General features: G+C 42.0%; 1 protein-coding gene and 1 pseudogene across 1 annotated transcript; both read right to left on the bottom strand.

Moving 5' to 3' along the window:
- Positions 1–202: 202 nt before the first annotated feature.
- ELOVL3 (ELOVL fatty acid elongase 3) lies at positions 203–3,472 on the bottom strand. Its single transcript, XM_069460917.1, has 4 exons — positions 3,134–3,472; positions 2,077–2,208; positions 1,216–1,367; positions 203–968 (listed from the first exon to the last, which is right to left on the bottom strand). Exons 1-4 carry the CDS (start codon positions 3,220–3,222, stop codon positions 541–543), a joined length of 801 nt encoding a protein of 266 aa, XP_069317018.1. The 5' UTR covers positions 3,223–3,472; the 3' UTR covers positions 203–540.
- Positions 3,473–17,173: 13,701 nt separating this feature from the next.
- Positions 17,174–22,551, bottom strand: LOC138376147 (vacuolar-sorting protein SNF8 pseudogene; annotated as a pseudogene).
- Positions 22,552–23,183: the final 632 nt, after the last annotated feature.

The raw sequence follows: 23,183 nt of genomic DNA, 5'->3' as shown, positions 1-23,183 counted from the left end.
TCTAACAGCAATAAAATTCTTGTCTGAAACAGACATTTATTAAGTGCCTACCAGGCCTAGGATTCTTATTGTGTGTCTGTGTGTGTGCCTCTCATCCTTCCACATACCCTCAGCCTTCCCACCTGCTGATCACCCCCCTGCCAGGAACTGTCTCCTTTTGCAGCAGCCCCCTTTTCCCACCAAATCTCCACACCCCAAAATCTTGAAATCTTTAATTAAAAAAATAAAGCAAGAAGAAGAAGGATTTCTGGATAGAAATATAAATAACTCAGCTGTGGGGACCCTCTTTAGTCCCACCCCCATCCCAGGGCCTGCTTGGCCTTCACATTAAAAACAGAAATATCAAAGTACCAGACCACACCTTTATCTCAGGGGTGACCCTTCTGGTCTGTCATAACTTCCTATCACCTCCCGTGGTACACACATCCTGTGAGGAAACCATGCAGGTAAGGCACAGTAATCATTCTCCCAAACCTAAGCACAGCACCTTAGTCCCCTGGGGAAGAGAGAGGCTGGGGCTTCATTGTTCTCTCCAACCTTTCACTGGCTCTTGGTCTTGGCTTTGACTTTGGGCCTGATGTAGGTTTGGCGGAAGAAGTGGGCAAAGAGGATAAAGTAGGTTGTATACAAGATGAAGGACCAGAAGAAGTGTTCCCCTGTGGTGTGGCATCCCTGTTCCTGCCTCCAGATGTAAGTCAGTAGGCCGATGATGGCTCCTATAAGCATCTGCAGGATCTGCAGGCTGGTGATGAGCATAGGAAGCAACTTGGGAGGCTTCACGTTGGCAGCCTTCAGAGTGTAGTAGGTGTACATGATGGCATGTACACCGAAGTTCATGGTCATGAACCAGCCGCCTGCAGGCACTTTGTTCTTGTATCCAAAGCTCGTGTATATTAGCACTGTGCTGTGGTGGTACCAGTGCACAAAAATGAGTGGCCGCTTACGCAGGATGATGAAGGCTGTGTCTCCTGGGAGATGGGGAGTCATAGCTGGCATACCACCCAGTGCTGGGACCACCCTCCACACTGGGTATGGGGACACAGGAGAAATTCTCAGGGGAGGGAGGGGGTCTTTGTGGAAGAGAATCTGTAGAGGGGCTTGAGTGAGAGGTGTTATTAGGACCCAGGGGTGGGGAAGGGACTCTCCATGTGATAGAGGGCCCTGAGGTGGGATATAGTTCACTAGGCACCAGAGAGACAAAACCTTGCCACTCACCGAGTTCAATGATCTTGCTGAGAAGAAAAAGGCAGGACCAGAACTTGACTATGAAACTGTCCAGGAAGTTGACGAAGCACACCGTTTGCTTTAGGCCCCCTCTAAGTACCACGGCCCCCATAAAGCCCCACGTCCTCACTGCACCCAGGATACTGAAATGGGACAGAGGAAGAGGGTATATGCGTCATCTCCAGGCACCAATCCACCCTCTCCCTTGGCCTGGCCAGGTCACTAAGTCCCAAACTCCACCACCTTCCCACCCATCCAAGGAGGATGGGTCACAGCTTCTGAGATCCTGGGGCCAATCTGGTGGAAACAACCAGTAGTCTAGAGGAGATGAGGGCTGGAGAAAGACCAGGGAATACAGGGAGATAGAACTGAAAGTTGAGTTAGGAAATGGAGTTCTTGGGATAGGGTAGGGACTGGGAAGAGATGAGTAGAAGAATGGAGAAGATTGAGGGAGTCTGGGGGAGAAAAACATAACATGGAAGGTCTTGGGAGAGGGTGTTAGGAGCTGAGAGTATTAGGGACTGGAGAAATTTGTTGGAAGTACAGATTCCTTGAGCGCAAGAGAGATGGGGCAGAGAAGGCCAGCTTGGGGTCTAGAAAAGAAGGGGAAAAGGGTAATATGGGAAGACGGTGGAAGCTGGGAGAGGAGCTAAAGCTGAAAGAATGGGACTGGGAGAGTGTTATGAGGCAACTTGCTGCTCTAAATCTAGACGGAAAAAAAAAGAAAAAATGAGACAACTTGGGGGTAGGACGGGGGGTGATGCAATTGAAAATTCTGCAAATCTTTAAGGGATAGAATGGAGGTCTAAGGTCTAGAGAATAGGAAGAGAGTGGGAGGGGGGAGTGTCTTACCTGAAGATTGCAAGGCAGAAGGACCAGAGGATGAGAGGCCCCTGCAGGTTGAAGCCCTTCCGTGCCTTCATGTAGTTCTGACCCACAATGATGAGCAGCAAGTAGATCAGAACTATGGGGAAACAGGTTGCCCTGGCAGGCAGAAGGCAAAGGGATGGGCTCATGGATGGGTGCTGGTTAGAAGTATGCCCACTCATTTCTCCAGGTGAGTGCTCTCAGTTGGAGTCTCAACTCTGCCACTTAAAAGCCGTGTAGCACTGGAAAAACTAACTAAATTCTCTGAGCCTTGGCTTCCTCATTTGTAAAGGGGAATTAATATTCCTCTCCTGGCATTATTAATGAATAGAAAGTACCTAGCACAGGGCAGGAGCTAGGTCCAAGGTTTCTATAATTATTGCTCTCTCAGTGGGGTTGGGGATGGTGATGGTTGTCTGGCCCATGCCTAGAACTAGCCTGTAAGAAGAATGGGGCAATAGCTTCTGCCTGGTTGGGTCATGGCCAATTGGCTGGACCATAAAGTCAGCCCACGAACACCTCTGAGGAGCTTTAAAGCAAAGCCAGAGAGTCTGGGGAAAGTTTGGAAGAGTTCCTTGACTTTGCCTTCTTCTCCACAGCAGGGACCATAGAGCATTTGGGGAACAACGTGGTAATTGTGAAGGGCAGGCTGTCCCTGGGTGCCAGCACTATGCACGTACACGGGCACACACAGCCACAAAGGACAGGGAAAGAGTCATCTAGTAGGGATTTAGATCACCCTCATTCCTCAGCGACCAGTTCTCACTACACTCTATCTTTGGCTTCTGTATCCTCCCATATTCCTCTTCCTCATCCTCTTATTTCTACTTTCCTCCTTTCAGCTCTAATTTCTTTGAGGTGCCACACTACCTGCACCTTGGACAACATTAGTGTGGAGCCAGTACGGAGGAGTCCGATACATTTGCTCTGTAAGAAAATCATTGGGGGCATTCAGTAGCCCCCATTCCCCTGCCGCCCTTTGGCGAAAGCAGTCAGCAGTGTCGGGCCCCTAGCATGGCCCTTCCCCCTCCCCAGGTCTCACCAGTGCTCCTCCAGAAAGGGCCTCATGTCCTGCGACCGCTCGAAGTCATAGGGCTGGAACAGCTGCTGCACTTCGTGTGAGATATTCATGGCTGTGATCAATTCGTTCTGCACACGTTGAGGTCTAAAGCTTGGGTGGCTCGGCGAAAGGCTGGGGGCGCCGAGAATGGAGTGAACCCCGGGGCGAGACCGAACGGACCCAGGACAGAAGGAACACCTAGGCAAGACGAGGAGAGCGTCGATCCAGGCACGTGCGCTGCAGTGCTACCAGCTAACACCGCCGCCGCCACTGCGGTTTATAACACAGCATTGCAAAGCGGCGGGCCCAGGCAGTGCGCGATCCCCCCGCCCGCGCCGGTGCCCTGCGGTTATCCAATCTCCACCAAGATACACCCCTGTTCCGCCCCGGGGCTTCGCACGCCCCGCCCCAAATGCCGTCGTAGGCCCTCGCTCTGCCCACTTTCCCACCCTCTTCTCGCCTAACACCTCCACCGCCACCTGCGCAGTCTCCTCGTGGCGCTGCCAACCGTAGCCTTTGCCTCAGTTTGCTTAATCCTGACCTGCTTGGCAGTGAGGAGAGAGTGGAGGCGTCCTCAGCCACCTCTCACCCAGAGATGAGGACGTCAGTTTCCAGGCTCCCTGAGATTTTGGTAAACCCAGGTCCGGGATGAGGAAATACCAAGCTGGGCAACGGAGTTTCTTCTGTAGTCCCTTTCGCCTCCCAGCTTCGAGCTTGTCTGTGGTTGTGGGCGAAGGGAGATGAATTTTAATGAATTTTATTGTTGAGGTTGTTGATGTTGATGTTTGTAGAGGTGGTTGTTGTGGCTGTTGTGGTTTTTTTTTTTTTTTTTTACAGTTTCCTGAATTCCTTAACGCCTCCAGTCTGTCATCCAGTAACAACCTTGAAGAGGAAATGGGGTTACCCTCTGGGCTTCTGGAATTATTGTCTTCAGGTTTCCTGGAAGCAAATTAGGGAGGAGGAAGTCCAGTGTATCTCCTTAAAGCCTGCTGTTTTCTCTCCCCAGTCTGTGCTTGTCTGATCAAATCACTTCTTATTTGCCTGTGTATCCAGCCCCAAAGAAAGAAATGTTTTAAAACTTTTAAGGTTTTACTTGGCTGTCCATTATTTCTCTCCTAGGTTTTATGAAAGTGAAGGAGAAATAAATACAAGGCTTGGGGCAGTCTGAGATAAGGTGGTGATTTGCAAGGCAAGTGCTCAGAAAAATAAATATAAATTATTTAAAGTCAAGATGTGGGTATAAATCACTATGTGCAGTAAAGCCCACAGGCTCTAGAGCCAGAGGGAAGATCCAGATAGGAATCTCAGCCACTGTCCATGCAAGGGTGGAGTGGAAGTCTTGTTCAGGCCATCTAAATGACTCAAAAGTGCATCTCTTTGTCTGTGAAACTTATCACCTCTCACCTGGTTACTAGAGCTGCCACTGTGGTCATGTTAACTGGTTGTACCACCTCCTTCTCTAAAACAGTGCTTTTCCTCTGTATTGCACTGGAATCAGAAAAGAGGTCCCAAACCTGGCCGATTGCCAGATTCCTGAGCCCAGATCTCAGAGATTCTGACTTTATAGGACCTGGACCTTACTTTGAAAACCACCACTTTCTGTCCTCTCATCCAGAAGACAGTTCTGCCTAAAACCTGAATTGGATCATGCTGCTTTCTTGCTTAAAACTCTCCAGTGGCTCCTACATATTACTTGCTCCATACATAGCCTGACTCTCAAAAAGTGATTAATACACGTTTGATGGATGAATGAATAAATGAGAGAATGAATATTACAAGAATAACATCACCTAGGTGCTACAAGACCTAGGTTCAAGCCCCAGCCCCACCATTAACAATTGGGTAACTTTTTTTTTTTTTTTTTTTGTTGAGACAGAGTCTCACTTTGTTGCCCAGGCTAGAGTGAGTGCCGTGGCATCAGCTTAGCTCACAGCAACCTCAGACTCCTCGGCTTAAGCGATCCTACTGCCTCAGCCTCCCGAGTAGCTGGGACTACAGGCATGCGCCACTATGCCCGGCTAATTTTTTCTATATAGATTTTTAGTTGTCCATATAATGTCTTTCTATTTTTAGTAGAGACGGGGTCTCGCTCAGGCTGGTCTCGAACTCCTGACCTTGAGCAATCCACCCGCCTCGGCCTCCCAGAGTGCTAGGATTACAGGCGTGAGCCACCGCACCCGGCCAACAATTGGGGAACTTGATTTTAGGCAAGTTACCTAACTTCTGTGAGACTCACATTCTTCATCAATAAAATGCAGGTAGTCATACTTGCCTGCCTACCTTGCAAGGTTGTGATCAGTATACAGGTCAGATTATGTCAATGAAAGAATATTGTGGACTAGACATGTGGAAATGTCAGGGTGAATCATTATGGAATATTTACAAATGCATATAGAGAACATATACTCAGTCCTGGATTTCTCCAAATGACATTTTACATATCTTTCCCTGTGAAGTTTAACGTGAGGCTTGGGGGAGATGTGTGTAGAAGAGGAAAAGAAGAAGAAAAATTTCCAGAAAATATTTCTTACAGGAAACTGCCCTTACTTGGACATGGTCTGGTGTAACTATTTTATATAAACTTCTCTCATAGCATATTATTTCTTTCCTTCAATGAGAGTTCATAATTACTTATTTTTATGATTTCCTGATCAATGTCTGTTTTCCCCACTTGTCCTTGAGCTCCACGAGTGCAGAGATTTTGTCTATTTTGTTCAACATCATTCTCCTAATGCTAAGCATGTAGTGAGTACTCAGGTAATATTTGTTGCATGGGTGAGTGATTGAATGAAATCCTCAGTATGGAAACCTGGGTGGCACTCTGTTTCTCCAGGATAAACACTCCAAGGATAAAGACTCCAAGCTTGTCTTCTATGCTGTCACTGTTTTTCCCCTAACAGTCAGCCCTCCTGAGAGCCTCAGCACAGGGGAAGAAGAAATGGTAAGCATGGGGTGGTGTGAGCAGATGGATAACTCAGAGCATAGCTTTGGAAGTTTGCAGAACACCAGTCACTCGTATTATCTGGCGCCTGCTGTGTCTGTGAGTTCTCTCATCTCCCAGGCTAGAAATCGTGTTTTAGTCTTCCATACAACACAAACTGTCATTTTTTCTAGAGGTAGCATGGTCATCAGAATGCCTCTATTCAAATTCTATCTCTGCCACTTACTATTATAGTTATGTAACCTTGAATAAGATCCCTTCAAACGCCTCATGGCCTCAGCGTTCTCATCTGTAAAGTAGATTGTACATCCACCGCGGAAGGATGTTTATGAGGATCAAGTGAAATCATATATGTTAAAGAGCACTATACAATGTAAAGTGTTGAGCAAACATCAGTAATTATTACCAAAAAAGTGACTTTGTACAAATTTCAACTTCTTTTTCATAAAGCTCAACTAAATTAAGTTTTTCAAAAAGCCATGATCTGGAGATTGGTTCCAGAACAATGTAAATGTACTTAGCCCTAGTGAACTGTGCACTTCATGATAGGATGGTAAACTTTATGATATGTATATTTTTCCAAAATTTTGAAAAGGAAAGCCATGAAATAGGAATATAGTTTTAAGTAGGACAGATAAAAGTTTAATGTGCATACTACATAAAAAGTTTATTCTGGCCGGGTGTGGTGGCTCACGCCTGTAATCCTAGCACTCTGGGAGGCCGAGGCAGGAGGATTGCTTGAGCTTAGGAGTTCAAGACCAGCCTGAGCAAGAGGGAGACCCCGTCTCTACTAAAAATAGAAAAATTAGCTAGGCATCATGGCATGGCCCTGTAGTCCCAGCTATTCAGGAGGCTGAGGCAGGAGGATCACTTGAGCCCAGGAGTTTGAGGTTGCTGTGAGCTAGGCTGATGCCACGGCACTCTACTCAGGGCAACAGAGTGAGACTCTGTCTCAGAAAAAAAAAAAAAACTTATTCAAAGTCCCATGATCCTGGGTAAATGGCTAAGGACACAAACAGGCTCATCTTATAGACTCCAGTGTCTCCAAATCTACATCTCATTTGCTTCCAGAAAGTTCATTCTTTTTAAAGTTATTATTATCTTTTTTAATTAAGACAGGGTCTCGCTATGTTGCTCGGGCTGGCCTCAAACTCCTGGGCTCAAGCAATCCTCCTACTTCAGCCTCCCGAGTAGCTGGGACTGTAGGGCTCGCTCCCCTGCGCCTGATCAGAGGTCTTTCTAAAACACACATTAGCTCATGTCATTCCTTGTTAAGAACAAAAATATCCTCAGGACAAACGAGATTCTTGAGTTTAGCCCTGACCATTTCTTTCCAGCCAATGTCCCACCATCCCTCAGCCCCAGCATTCCATGTTGCAGCTATAATGGAAGAATCACAACTCTACACATTTACCCTTTTACCTCTCTTTTATCCTGCCCTCTCCCCATACATTATTTTCTCACCTGGACAAATCTCACTCATTGTTTGGCCCTAGCTCTAAAGTCACTTGCCCTGCAAAAGCCTAATCTATTTCAGGCAGGTCAACCTCTTCCTTCTTTGTCTTCCACCCAGAGGACTTTGCCAAAACTGCCTGTCAGTGTTGTACTTCTACCTATGGAGTGCAGTTACTCATGTATTTTCTATGCTATTCTGATTCCCCCACCCTGTCCCAAATGGTCATTTTCATTAGGTCCCCCATCCTTGAGGGTAGTACACACCACCTGGCACAGGGTGGGCACTCAAAATATGTCTGTTGATTTGAATTGAATAGGCACCTAAGAGGAAATACAAACAATAAACATATATTTTTTAAAAGACTCGACTTCCTTAGTAATTAAGCAAATGCAAATTAAAGACTGTATGTAAAATATGGTCCAGATTAACAGCTATTAAACCAAGCACAAATTAAATACCTAACGCTGGCCAAAGCTTTGGGAAACAGGTGCATTCCTGTTTCCTAGTGGCCAAGTAAATTGACATAATCCTTCTTAGGGATTATGTCTCTAACACACTTAGGTAACACTTAGCAAGAGCCAGCTGGTATGCTTTGACCCAGTGTCTCACCTAGGAATTTAACCCAGTGAAATAAGCCAAAAGAAAAAAACAGCTGTAAGTATTAAAATACATATTTTTTACACTCCATTGAACATTTAATAGCTTACATGCAACTATGACTTTTTTTAAAAGGGACAAAATTATAATACAATTATTTATTAAAATGCTGACCATTTAAACATCTGAATCATATCAAATAATACTCATTTACTTTTGTGAAATGTGTTAATGAGAATCTAAGAGTTTGTATATAAGGGTGAGCATTTTCAACATTCCCAGTCTAGATGAGAAAAGACAGTGTTCTCTTATTGGTGACCCAGGAAATACAATACAATTGTGTTACAACTACTGGTGTGTGGAGATAAGGCTGGCACCCATGACTGGCTGGGTTCTAGAAAATAAGCATGCAGTGCTGCCATGTTGCTCCGGGACCCAAGAGACAAAGTCTCATCTAGGGTGAAATTACACATAGGGCATGGAGAGGACTGGACCTCCAGTGTCTGGAGGACTGAAAGGAAAACAGTGTGCAGATATTGCTTTGACCTTAAAATAGATGTTAAGTGAGGCAAAGAAGAAACCAGGAGTCTTTCACAACCATTCCAGGTCAGCACCTCCCAAGACATTTATATCAAGATAGTTGATAGGAAGTATAAATGTTCACTGGCCTGAACTCAACAATTAAACTGTCAAAACATGCAACCTTGAGGATGGGTGGTTATCAAACTGCCTATAAACTCAAGGGAGGCATCAGCTCAAAAGATGCCTGTCTATCCGGTTTCAGCTGGTAAGGAAACTATAAAGATGTTTAAATGTTGATTTTTGGTAAACTTATTTCACAAAGCTACCATTTCATAAGGATAATAAGGTTCATTAAATCACAGTACAAGACAAAATTTACAAATGAGGTGACAGAACTACTTTAAGATATATTTTGTTGGGCAAAGACATCTTTCACTAGTAATATAAAATCCAGTAAGACAAAAAGACATTATGCTACAATTATTGTCAAAAGACTTTTAGACTGTAGTTTAAGTTGAAAAGATTAAGGAATTTACAAAAAGATAACATGATGCTGTTACTTACATATAAAGAGTATTTGATTAGATACAGAAAAAATATATACATTTTTAGAGACAGGGTCTCCCTCTGTTGCTGAGGTTGGAGTGCAGCGTTGTGACCATAGCTCACTGTAGCCTCAAACTCCTGAGCTCGAATGATCCTCCTGCCTCAGCCTCCTAAGTAGCTGGGACTATAGGCACATACCACCATGTCTGGCTAATTAAAAAAAAAATACTTTTACAGACCTCTAAAAACAGACAAATAAAAAACTGAATCTATCCTATTACCTCAATTATCTAAAAGCAATGATACCCCTAGTGATTGAAGTGGAAAAGAAACACTAACATGTGAAATCAATTGATGGAGTGGGTGAGAATATAGGCAAAAACTTACAAGTATTCTAAATTTTCTTCCGTGATTTTTTTTTTTTTTTGAGACAGTCTTACTCTGTCTCAGGTTGGAGTGCAATGGCCCAATTGTAGCTCACTGTAACCTTGAACTCCTAGGCTCAAGCGATCCTCCACAACAGCCTCCCCGATAGCTGGAACTATAGGTGGGCACCACTACACCTGGATAATTTTTAAATTTTTTTGTAGAGATAGTGTCTTGCTATGTTGCCCAGGCTGGTCTCCAATTCTCGGCTTTAAGAGATCCTTCTGCCTCAGCCTCCCAAAGTGCTGGGATTATAGGTGTGAGCTACTGTGGCTGGCCTAATGTTTTAAAATTGATGTCATATATTTTACAATGCTGCGCATCTATGAAATAATGTTTTTTAATGACATAGGAAATGCTATGGTTTCCTGATGGCAGCAGTTTTGTTAAAGATGGGGAATGGCATGCAAGCTATGCAATAGTGACCAAGAGTCTAGAAGTGGTAGAAACCCAGGCTTTACCAGCAAATACATCTGCCCAATTAGCCAAACTCATAGCCCTAACCTGAGCTCTCCAGTTAGCCAAAGTCAAGAGAGTGACCATCTATACAGATTCTAAATATGCTTACTTGGTGTTACATGACCATGGAACTATTTGGAGAGTGAAGATTCCTTACCACTCAAAGTACGCCAATTAAGTGTAGGCAACAGATTCATGCACTTTTGGAGACTGTACAGCTGAATTGGTGGTTGTCCATTGTAAGGGACATCAAAGGGGAGCTGATCTAATAGCTCAAGGAAATGGACTGCAGAAATAGCTGCCAAACACTGAGTGAAGTGTTTCCTATCTTAGTTGGAGCCCTAGTCCCTTCTAGTCCCACTCCCCCTATTCCAGCTTATTCTGTCATGGTGGCAGTCTGCTCTTGGTTCTTGGTGTGTTCTTAGCCAAAGAATGACCAGACACGCCAAAGTGTCAGGTCAGCCTCTTGGCGGACTGCTTTCCTAGTTCTTTGGCTTCTTGCTTGGAAAAAAATCACAAGCAGGACTGGTGTGATGGAGTGACCACAAACAGAAGCAGTTTACATGAGCAGCTTTTTATTATAAACTGAAACAGGTTTGTCTCCACTCGTGGAGAGAGACAGACTAACTCACTGACTCACTGACTAACTGACTTTCTAGGAATTCTCAAGTTGTTTCCTTTTATTGGCCTGGTCCAGAGAAGGGCTTTTGGGGAGGTGTGGGATGTTACCAAATGATTAACAGATGTTCTCAAGGTTGTATCTGTGTATGTGAGCTCTGTTTATGTATTAAAAGACTCAATATTGTCAAGATGTCAATTCTTCACAACTTGATCTACTGATTGAATGAACTCCTAATCAAAATCCTAGCAAGTTATTTTGTGGTCATGAACCAACCAAACTTTAGTGACTCTAAAGTTTACATAGAGAGAACAGACTCAGAATAGCCAGCACAATATTGGAGGAAAAGAACAAAGTTGGAGGACTGACACTACCAAACTTCAAGACTTCAAGATTTACTATTAACCTACGGTAATCAAGACAGTGCAGTATTGGTGAAAGAATAGACAAATAGATAATGGCACAGAAAAGAGAGCCCAGAAATAGACTCATGTAAATAGAGTCAACTGATCTTTGACAAAAGAGCAAAGTTAATAAAATGGCTTTGTATTACAAAAGATGGTCTTTTCAACAAATGGTGCTGGAAGAACTAGATATACACATGCAAAAAAATGATTGTAGAAAATAGGACCAAAATGGTGAAATAGAAGATTCACATCCTTCCACATTAAGAATTTTGCACCCATTCACAATCAAAAGTCTCTCTGCAGAAGCCTCAGGGGTCAGGGATCCTGAGTAAGAAGCCCACCTAGAAGGATGAAGTGACACCCACAAGAGAATCTGAGAAGCATGGGCCACTGGAATTCAGAGTATGAGAAGGAAACTGTGAATGGCCAATTGTAGGAGGCATCACCTGTGTCAGGGACCTGCAGATGGAAAAGTCACAGCTGTGGGCTTTTCTGATAACTCATAAAATCTCACCATGAACCAGAGAGCTTACAGCTAGAGAAGACCTTTTCAGTGTCTATATTTTTCCCATTCATCCTTCCCCTTCCCAATCTCAGAGAATCCAGAGGCAACGAGAAAGGAGTGTAAGAACTGGGGAAAAAAGAGTAAGAGGAACCACTAAGCTCACCTTTCCTTTGCAGAATTTTAGCCAGAACTAAGATGGGGTGAATGAGATGAGAGATTAAAGCTTGTATATTGAGCTGAAGTCAATTGTTTTATTACCTGAAAACGATACTGAATACGACATGAAAAACTATGGAATCTGCCTGAAATTTCACCCAAGGGAAGGGAAGAACAATTCACCAGAATGGGTTTAAAGAGATAGGAATGGGAAAGAATAAAGGTGCTTTCTGCCTGCTTCCTTAAAAAAAACACAGACACAGACCTTGCATCTTCACAAAAATTAACTCAGTATGGATCACAGACCCAAACACAAAATGCAAGCTATTAAGACCCCAGAAGATAACAGGAGAAAATCTAGATGGCCTTGGGTTTGGTGATGACTTTTAGATATGACACCAAAGGCACAATCCATGAAAGAATTGATAAACTGGACTTTATTTATTTATTTATTTATTGAGACAGAGTCTCACTCTGTTGCCCGGGCTAGAGTGCCGTTGACGTCAGCCTAGCTCACAGCAACCTCAAACTCCTGGGCTCAAGCAATCCTCCTGCCTCAGCCTCCCGAGTAGCCGGGACTACAGGCATGTGCCACCAAACCCGCTAACTTTTTCTATATATTTTTAGTTGTCCTGTTAATTTCTTTCTATTTTTTAGTGATAAACTGGACTTTATACAAATTAAAAATTTCTAGTCTGTGAAATACACTATTAAGAGAATGAAAAGAGCCGGGTGTGGTGGCTCATGCCTGTAATCCCAGCACTCTGGAAGCACGAGGCGGGAGGATCATTTGAGGGCCAGAGTTCCAGATCAGCGTGAGCATGAGCCAGACGCTGTCTCTACCAAAAGCAGAAAAAATTAGCTGGGCGTGGTTGCGTGCACCTGTAGTTCCAGCTACTCAGGGGGCTGAGGCAGGAGGATCACTTGAATCCAAGAGTTTCAGGTTGCAGGGAGCTAAGCTGATGCCATGGCAACTCTAGCCCGGGCAACAGAGCGAGACTTTGTCTCAATAAAATAAAACAAAATAAAATAAAATAAAAATTTGCTACATTTGCTTTATTGCTCTCTTTGACCAACAATTATATTCCAGCTGTTAACAATAAAGCAAATTGGACCTCCCAATACATTGCAGGTGAGATTACCAAATGGTATGGACACTTGGGAAACAGTTTGACAATGTCTTATAAAAATAAACATTCATTTACTGTATGACCCAGCAATCTCACTCTAGGGTATTTACCTAAGAACAAATGAGAACATGGGCCCACACAAAGACTGATATGCAATTTTTCATGGCAGCATTATCCATAATAGGCCCAAACTGGAAACAAACCAAATATCTCTCAACTGGTAAATGAATGATACCACTCTGCACTAAAAAGAAATGAAACAGTGATATGTGCAACAACATGGATGGATCTCAAAAACATAATGCTAAGTGAAAGAAGTCAAACATAAAAATCTATACATTGTATGATTCCATTTATATGAATTTCTAGAAAAGCAAAACTACAGTGGTAGAAATCAGGTCAGTGGTTTCTTAGAGCCATGTGTCAGGTGAGGGGATTGACTGCAATAGGGCAAGAGAGAACTTTCTAGGGTAATGGAAACATTTTATATCTTAATTATGGTGATGATTACATGACGGTGTCCAATTGCAAAAACTTGGCAGACTGTACATTTAAATGGATGAATTTATAAAACTACACATCAATAGATTTGGAGATAATTTAAAGGAAGCCTTAGGCAACTCAACAAGAATGGACTTGAAACGCTCCAAAATAACATGTTACAGCTAGTAATTGTACAAGGAAAAAAAAATGTCAGTGTCTGTAACCGCATTGACTATCTCTTGATATCTATGGAAGAAATTGCCAGAGGGTTGTCTATGGGAGGGAAACCGGGTGGCTCAAAGAAGTAGTGGGCCTTTTTACTTTCTTAGAATTTTTCTGAGTGTACGTATTACTTATTTAAGGAATAAATAACTAAAATAAAACAGGTAGAAAAAATAAACTGAATTTAGACTCAGAATTTTTAAGAGAGAGAAATGTGACCATTCTTTTAGACTCAAATTTGGTGAAGTGGTTCGTACCAGTTATATCGGTATTTTTTAAGTCTAGTAATGATAATAATAGCTAACATTTACCGAGTTTTGCCATGCTCAAGGCATTGGCTAAAAACTTAATAATTACAACTTGTGGTATACAGAAGTTAAGTATCTGTGCCAGATCACGCAGCTAGCCAGGAGCTGTGCATGTCTACAGGGTGCCTGGATCCTTGCAGCAGGGCAAGGTGAAATGGAGCAAATAAGTACTACTTGTGGGAGTAAAGTAAGTGGGACAAGAAAGATGGAGAATGTATAGCTGGGTGAGGTGGCACATGCATGTGGTCCCAGCTAATCAGGAGGCCAAGGCAGGAGGATCACATCAGACCAGGAGTTCACCAGGAGTTCAAGGGCAGCCTGGGTAACATAATGAGACCCCTGTCAAGAAAGAAGGAAAGAAAGAAAGAAAGAACAAAAGAAAGAAAGAAAGAAGAGAGGGAGGAAAGAAAAAGAATTTCAAAAACAGAGGCTGGGTGCGGTGGCTCACCCCTGTGATCCTAGCACTCTGGAAGGCCAAGGTGGGAGAACTGCTTGAGGTCAGGAGTTTAAGACCAGCCTGAGCAAAAACAGGACCCTGTCTCTACAAAAAATAGAAAACAAAATGAGCAGGGCATGGCAGTGTGTGCCTATAGTCCCGGCTATGCAGGAGGCTGAGGCAGGAGGATCACTTGAGACCAGGACTTTGAGGTTGCAGTGAGCTATGATGACGCCACTGCACTCTAGACCAGGTGACAGAGTGAGACCCTGTCTCAAAAAAAAAAAAGTTTAAAAAGAGAATGTATTGTACTAGCCACACCCAGTCAAGGGGCCTTGGTCTGAAAGGCTAGGCTGCAGCAACTAGCAGGTTCCAGAGGACGGGTCCAGGGGGCCCAAGACCGAAGGATCATGTTATGGGAGTTACAACCCACTCAGAGTTTTTTGGGTTGAATCAAAGGGAAATAAGCCAGGTAGGACATCAAGGGTTTCCTTCATGACCCAGGAAAACCTGAAGCGTGTGGGCGATACCTCTATCACAGATACTCTGCCTCCTAGCAGGAATGTAGGTTTGGTGCGTGCCCTTCAGCAGTTAGCACAGCCAGGGTGGGAGAGAGGCCTTCAGGGAAAGGAGGGGAAGTGGGGAAATAGTTGGGGCATATAAGTGAGGTGGGGCCTGTGATGGAGAAACTTTCTCCAACAGAAACTTTTTGTTCTGTATATGGCTTCAGGGAGGGAACAGGCACAGGAACACAGCTGATGGATGTAACAGGGTGTTTCTTCATAAACCCTGAGGCCTGAGTACCTCCACAATCTGCTGTTCCCATTTATCTCGGGATCATCTGGTTGGGAGGCTGAGCCATTGCAAGTCACTGTCTGCATCCTGACACTTTACCCAATTAGTTAGATCTATTTTCTGTAATCATTTCCAAGTACATGTACTTCCACTGCTTCTTGGGACATCTCAGTTTTCTGATTCCTCTATGGAAACCAGCCAACCCCCTCCAACCTCTCTCCTGTATATCTGAGAGTGTGGAGTCAATTCTGTCCCCAAGACATGGAAATAGATGGATTAGAGAGCCAAGGGAATACCTGGCTCTCATTCTCTCATCCTCCGATCACTTGCCTGTGCTCCACAATGGCTAAATTCAACCAGAAGCCAGAGGGCCTAGGACCCTGTTCATCAGTCAACACAGGTCAGCATCCTGGATCACAAAGCAGAGTAGTGTGCACCTGGAAGGATAAATCCAGAAACCTTAGTCTGGTTTCTTTATAGCTGCCAAAGTAGTCTTTTAAAAAAAAAATTGCGATGAAAAAAATATGTAACATGAAATTTGTCATTTTAACCATTTTTAAGTGTACAGTTCAGTGGCATTAATTACATTCACAGTGTTGTACAAACGTCTCTGCTATCTTGCTCCAAAACTTTTTTATCATCCCAAACAGAAACTCTGGCCCCGTGAAGCAACAACTACCCATTACAACTTCCCTCAAGCTCCTGCTAACCTAATCTACTTTCTGTCTCTGTGACTTCACCTGTTCTAGATATTGTATGTAAATGGACTCATACCCTATTTGTCCTTTTGTGTCTGGCTCTTTTGACCTAACACAATGTTTTCAAGGTTCATCCGTGACATAGAATGTATCAGAACTTCATCCCTTTGTATGGGTGAATAATACTCTATTGTATGTCTATAGCACATTTTGTTGTTGTTGTTTTACCAAACTCTAAAGTTTTCACTAATATACCACATTTTATTTATTCATTCATCCGGTGATGGAAACTTGGGTTGTTTCCATCTTTTGGCTGCTGTAAATAATGCAGCTATGAACACTGGCATGCAAGTATCTGTTCGAGTCCTTATTTTCAATTCTTTTGGGTATATACATAGGAGTGGAATTGCTGGATTATTAGGTAATTTTATTATTAACTTTTGAGGACTGTGCCTTCGTATTTAAATAATAATTTTTCCAGGTATAGAATTTTAGGTTTACAGTTTTTTGTGTATCTGTACTGTAAAGATATTTTCCAATCTTCTAGTTTACATAGTTTCTGATAAGAAGTCTATTGTCATTCTTGTATTTATTCTTCTGTAACTAATATGTCATTTTTCTGTGACTGCTTTTTATATTTTCTTTTATTGACTGATTTCAGCAATTTCATTATGAAGTGACTTGGTGTGGTTTTCTTTAGGTTTATCTGCTTGGGATTCATTGAGCCTCTCAGATCTGTGTGTTTATAGCTTTTGGCAAATTTGGAAATTTTGTGGCCATTTCTGCTTTAAATATTTTTTCTGAACCTCTTCTCATCTATCTTCTTTCCTTCTGGGATCCTACTAAACACATGTCAATCAGCTTAATATTGTTCCTTACAATCAATTGTGCTCTGTTCCTTTTTTTTTTAATTCGTTTTTCTCTCTGTGCTTCATCTTGGTTAGTGTCTGTTGCTATTTAAGTTCACTGATCTTTTCTTCAGCATTTGCTTTTTATCCCATCTAGTGTGTTTTCCATTCCAGATGTTGTACTTTTCAAATCTAGAGGTTTCAGTTGGGTCTTTCTTATATCTTTGATCATCATGATTCTGTCATCATTATGAGCATGTTTCCCTCCATTTTTTGAACGTATAGAACATATTTATATTAGCTGCTTTAATATCCTGGTTTGTTAGTTCCATCACCATTATAATTTCTAGATCTGTTTCTATAATTGATGTTTTCATTGTTAAAAAAACAAAATTGTTCCAGTTTTATTCAACAGTAGCTCCTCTCTCTTCACTGTCTGCTGCCATGCCCCATTCCATACTCCCACACTCAGGGGAGGGTTTCTCTGGCCTCCTTGGCTACAACCTCCTGGGAGTAGATGTCAATGAAGAGAGTTGGCAGCCAGTACTGTGCCTCCCCTGGGGCCTGCAAGTCCAGCCAGCTCTTCCTTCAGCAGGTGTTCCAGCACTTTCCATACCTGCCCTGTCTCTCATTAAATACTGGCTTTGATTTCACTGACAGTCATGAAGCCATTTTTCTCTGCCAGCTACAGCACTACAGTGTGATCCACATTGGGTCCAGCTGAAACAGACTGAATGTGGTAAGTGCTACCCACAGCAACAATGCTGAAGCCGGTGCCAAGTGCTTTTAGTTTGTTGATGGCCCTGATCATGTTATCTTGGCTAACATCATGGGTAAACAATTCCCTTTCTCTTAACATCTGTCAATACAGTTCCTCCAAAGTTCTCAGACTTCCATTCTGGTGCTTCAGAGCTTAGGCATACTTTGATTATCTGGACACTCAGCTCAAGTCATTCACCTAGGCTAAGTTAATTCCTAAGTACTTTATTCTGTTTGATAGTACTGTAAATGGAATTTTCTTAATTTCATTTTCAGATAGTTCATTGTTAGTGTATAAAAATGCAACTGATATTTACGTGTTGGCTTTGTATCCTGCTACTTGGCTGAATTCACTTATTAGTTCTAACAGGTCTTTTTGGTGGAACTTTTAGGCTTTTCTACGTGTAAGATCATATCATCTGTGAAGATATAATTTTACTTCTTCCTCTCTAATTTGGATGCCTTTTATTTGTTTTCCTTGCCTAATATCACTAGCTAGAACTCCCAGTACTAAGTTGAGTATAAGTGGCAAAAGTGGGCATCCTTGCCTTGTTCCTAATCTTAGGGGAAAAACTTTTAGTCTTTCATCATTGAGTATGATGTAGGCTGTGGTTTTTTTTTTTATATATGGCTTTTATTGTGTTACGGTATTTTGCCTTCTATTCGTAGTTTGTTGAGTGTTTTTATTATGAAAGGGTGTTTAAATTTAGAAAATGCTTTTTCTGCATCAATTATGTTGATTATGGATGTGGTTTTCCCCTTCATTTTGTTAATGCGGTATATTCCGCTTGTCAATTTTTGAAAGTTGAACCATTCTTGCACTCCAGGAATAAATTCAACTTGGTCAAGCTGTATGATCCTTTTAATATGCTGCCGAATTCAGCTTGCTAGTATTTTGTTTGAGGATTTTGTATCAGTGTTCATAGGGGATATTGGTCTGTAGTTTTCTTTTCTTGTGGTGTCTTTGGTTTTGGGATCAGGGTAATGCCGGCCTCATAGAATGAGTTAGGAACTGTTCCCTCCTCTTTAATTTTTTGGAAAAGTTTGAGAAGGATTGGTGTTAATTCTTCTTTAAATAGTTGGTAGCAGGAGGCCAAGGTAGGAGGATTGCTTGAGGCCAGGAGTTCAAGACCAGCCTGTGCAACATAGCGAGACTCTGTCTCTACCAAAAAAATAAATAAAAATTAGCTGGGCATGGTAGTGTGCACCTGTAGTCCTACCTACTTGGGAGGCTGAGGTGAAAGGATTGTTTGAGCTCAGGAGTTTGGGGCTACAACAAGTTATGATTGTGCCACTGCACTCCAGCCTGGTGACAGAGTGAGACTCTGTCTCAAAAAAATAAAAAAATAATAAACAAATAAATAAATGGTTGGTAGAAGTCACCAGGGAAGCCATCAGGTCCAGGGCTTTTCTTTGTTGGGAGATTTTTTTATTACTGATTCAATCTTCTTACTAACTATAGGTCTATTCTTATTTTCTATTTCTTTGTGATTTAGTCTTGGTAGGTTTTGTGTTTCTAGGTATTAGTTCATTTTATCTAGGTTATCTAAATTTTTGGCATACAATTGTTCATCGTACTCTCTAGTAACTCTTCACATTTTTGTAAAATTGGTAAGTAATTTTCCCACTTTCATTCCTGATTTTAGTAAATTCAGTCTTCTCTCTTTTCTTCTTAGTCCATTAGCTAGGGTTTGCAAATTTTGTTGATCTTTTCAAAGAAACAACTTTTGGTTTTGTTGATTTTCTTTATTGTTTTCTATTCTCTGTTTCATTTATCTCCACTGTACTCTTTATTATCTCTTTCTTTGTCTAGTGTTGGGTTTAGTTTATTCTTCATTTTCTAGTCCCTTAAGTTATAAAGTTGATTGTTGATTTGAGTTTGATTTGAGATCTTTCTTTTCTTTCTTTTTTAAAAATTGTATTGATAGGCCGGACGTGGTGGCTCATGCCTGTAATCCTAGCACTCTGGGAGGCCGAGGTGGGCGGATCATTTGAGCTAAGGAGTTCGAGACCAGCCTGAGCAAGAGTGAGACCCCGTCTCTACTAAAAAAATAGAAAGAAATTAGCTGGACAACTAAAAATATACATAGAAAAAAATTGGTCGGGCATGGTGGCGCATGCCTGTAGTCCCAGCTACTCGGAAGGCTGAGGCAGAGAATTGCTTGAGCCCAGGAGTTTGAGGTTGTTGTGAGCTAGGCTAAAGCCACGGCACTCTAGCCTGGGCAACAGAATGAGACTCTGTCTCAAAAAAAAAAATTGTATTGATATATAATGTCTGTACATTTTTATGGGGTACATGTACTTTATTACATACATAGAATGTTAATGATCAAGTCAGGGTATTTTGGGCATCCATCACCTTGAATATTTATCATTTCTATGTACTGGGAACATTTCAAGTCCTCTCTTACAGCTATTTTGAAATATATAATACATTGTTGTTAACTATATTCACCCTACTCTGCTGTTAAACATTGGCACTTACTTCTTCCTTTTTACTGTGTGTTTGTATCCATTAACTAACCTCTCTTCATCTCTCACCTGCCAACATACATACCTTTCCCAGCCACAGGTAACTATCATTCTACTCTCCACCTCCATGAGATCAACATTTTTAAGTCCCACATATGAATGAGGGGGTACGATATTTGTCTTTCTGTGCTTGGCTTATTTCACTTAACTTAATGACCTTCAGTTCCATTCAAGTTGCTTCAAAGGACAGGATTTCATTCTTTGTTACGGCTGAGTAGTATTGTGTATATATATCACATTTTCTTAGTCCATTCACTCATTGATGGAAACTTAGGATGATTCTATATCTTAGCCTCCCGAATAGTGCTACAATAAACATGGGAGTATAGGTATATTCTTGACATAATGATTTCTTCTCCTTTGGATAAATAACCAGTAGTATGATTTTTGGATTATATGGTAGTTCCATTTTTAGTTTTTTGAGAAATGTCCATACTGTTTTCCATAATGGCTGTACTAATTTACATTCCCACTAATAGGGTATAAGAGTTTTCCTTTTCTCCACAACTTTACTAGCAACTGTTATTTTTTGTATTGTTAATAATAGCCATTCTAACTGGGGAAAGATGTGATCTCATTGTGGTTTTTGATTTGCATTTCCCTGATGATTAATGATATTGAACATTTTTCCATATACCTATGGGCCATTTGTATGTCTTCTTTTGAGAAATGTCTATTCATGTCCTCTACCCACTTTTTAATGGGATTATTAGTTCTTTGCCATTGAGTTATTTGAGTTCCTCATACATTTTTGGATATTAGTACCTTGTTGGGTAAATAGTTTGCAAATATTTTCTCCCATTCAAGGTTGTTTTTTCACTCTGTTCTTCTCTCCCTCCCTTCCTTCCTTCCTTTTATTGAGAGTCTCACTCTGTCATCCCAGGCTAGAGTGCAATGGCATGATCATAGCTCACTGCAACCTCAAACTCCTGAGCTCAAGTGATCCTCCTGCCTCAGCCTCCCGAGTAGCTAGGACTACAGACACATGCCACATCACCCAGCTAATTTTTCTATTTTTAGTAGAGATGGGTCTTGCTCTTGCTCAGGCTGGTCTTGAACTCCTGCCCTCAAGTAATTCTCCTGCCTCAACCTCCCAAAGTGCTGGTATTACAGGTGTGAGCCCCCATCCCTAGCCTCCTAAGTATTTTTTTATAGCTATTATAAATGGGATTGCCTTTCTTTTTCAGCTATTTCATTATTGATGTATAAAATACTTCTGGGCCGGGCGCGGTGGCTCACGCCTGTAATCCTAGCACTCTGGGAGGCCGAGGTGGGCTGATCGTTTGAGCTCAGGAGTTCGAGACCAGCCTGAGCAAGAGCGAGACCCCATCTCTACTAAAAATAGAAAGAAATTATATAGACAGCTAAAAATATATATAGAAAAAATTAGCCGGGCATGGTGGCACATGCCTGTAGTCCCAGCTACTCGGGAGGCTGAGACAGGAGGATCCCTTGAGCTCAGGAGTTTGAGGTTGCTGTGAGCTAGGCTGACGCCACGGCACTCACTCTAGCCTGGGCAACAGAGTGAGACTCTGTCTCAAAAAAATAAATAAATAAATAAAAATAAAATAAAATACTTCTGAATCTTTTTTTTTTAATCTCGAACTCTTGACCTCGAGCGATCCACCCGCCTCGGCCTCCCAGAGTGCTAGGATTACAGGCGTGAGCCACCGTGCCCGGCCTCCTTTTTTTTTTTTTTTTGAGACAGAGTCTCGCTTTGTTGCCCAGGTTAGAGTGAGTGCTGTGGCGTCAGCCTAGCTCACAGCAACCTCAAACTCCTGGGCTTAAACGATCCTACTGCCTCAGCCTCCCGAGTAGCTGGGACTACAGGCATGTGCCACCATGCCTGGCTAATTTTTTCTATATATATTTTTTAGTTGGCCAGATAATTTCTTTCTATTTTTAGTAGAGACGGGGTCTTGCTCTTGCTCAGGCTGGTCTCGAACTCCTGAGCTCAAACAATCCACCCGCTTCGGCCTCCCAGAGTGCTAGGATTACAGGCGTGAGCCACCGCGCCCGGCCCCTTCTGAATCTTGAATGTTGATTTTGTATCTTGGAACTTTACTGAATTTATTTATCAGATCTAAGAGTTTTTTGGTGGAGTCTTTAGGTTTTTCTAAATACAAAATCAGATAATATGCAAAGAGGGACAGTTTGACCTCTTTCCAATGTGGATGCCTTTTATTTTTTCTCTTGCCTGATTGCCCTGGCTAGGACTTCCAGTACTATATTGAATAGGAGTAGTGAAAGTAGGTATCCTTGTCTTGTTCCAGTTCCTAGAGGAAAGGCTTTCAGCTTTTCCCCATTCAGTATGATGTTAGTTGTGGGTTTGTCATACATGGCTTTTATTAGGTTTAGCTATTTTCCTTCTATGCCTAGTTTGTTGAGAGTTTTTATCATGAAGGGATGTTGGATTATATAAAATGCTTATTCTGCATCTATTGAAATGATCGTATGTTTTTTGTCCTTCATTCAATTGATGTGACGTATCGTGTTTATTAATTTGCCCATGTTGAACCATCCTTGCATACCTTGGATAAATCCCATTTGATCATGGTGTATTATCTTTTTGATATACTGTTGGATTTGGTTTGCTAGTATTTTGGGATGGGGGTGGATTTTTTCATCTATGTTCATCAGGGATATTGGCCTGTAGTTTTCTTTTGTTGTGTCCTTGTCTGGTTTCAGTATCAGAGTAATGCTGACCTCATAGAATGAGTTAGGGAGAATTCCCTTCTTTTTTCAATGTTTTTGCATAGTTTGAGGAGAACTAGTGTTAGTTTTTGTTTGTAAGTTTGGTAAAATTCAGCAGTGAATCCATCTGGTCCTGGGCTTTTCTTTGTTGGGAGACTTCTTTTTACTGATTCAATCTCATTTCTCATTATTGTTCTGCATGTTTTCTATTTCTTCCTTATTCATACTTAGTGGGTTGTATGTGTCCAGGAATTTATCCATTTCCTCTAGGTTTCCCAGTTAGCGTACAGTTGTTCATAATTGTCTCTGGTTATGTTTTCTATTCCTGTGGTATCAGTTGTTATGTTTCCTTTTTAATTTCTGATTTTGTCAATTTGGGTCTTCTCTCTTTTTTACGTGGTTAGTCTAGAGAGTGGTTTATCAATTTCATCTTTTCAAAAAGCCAACTTTTCATTTTGTTGATGCTTTGTTGTTATTACAGGCACTCACCACT

Source organism: Eulemur rufifrons, chromosome 28 (assembly GCF_041146395.1).
Source record: "Eulemur rufifrons isolate Redbay chromosome 28, OSU_ERuf_1, whole genome shotgun sequence".
NCBI classification, from domain to species: Eukaryota; Metazoa; Chordata; class Mammalia; order Primates; family Lemuridae; genus Eulemur; species Eulemur rufifrons.
Note: the sequence above shows the minus strand (reverse complement) of the source record. Positions and strands in the feature narration are given on the sequence as shown.

Bases quoted from the DNA above. Each gene is read 5' to 3' on its own strand.
- ELOVL3 (XM_069460917.1), bottom strand. From the start codon at position 3,222: ATGAATATCTCACACGAAGTGCAGCAGCTGTTCCAGCCCTATGACTTC. The intron at 1,368-2,076 runs GTAAGACACTCC...GTCCCATTTCAG, and splicing joins TTCTGCCTTGCAATCTTCAG to TATCCTGGGTGCAGTGAGGA. The intron at 969-1,215 runs GTGAGTGGCAAG...CCCATCTCCCAG, and splicing joins CAGCAAGATCATTGAACTCG to GAGACACAGCCTTCATCATC.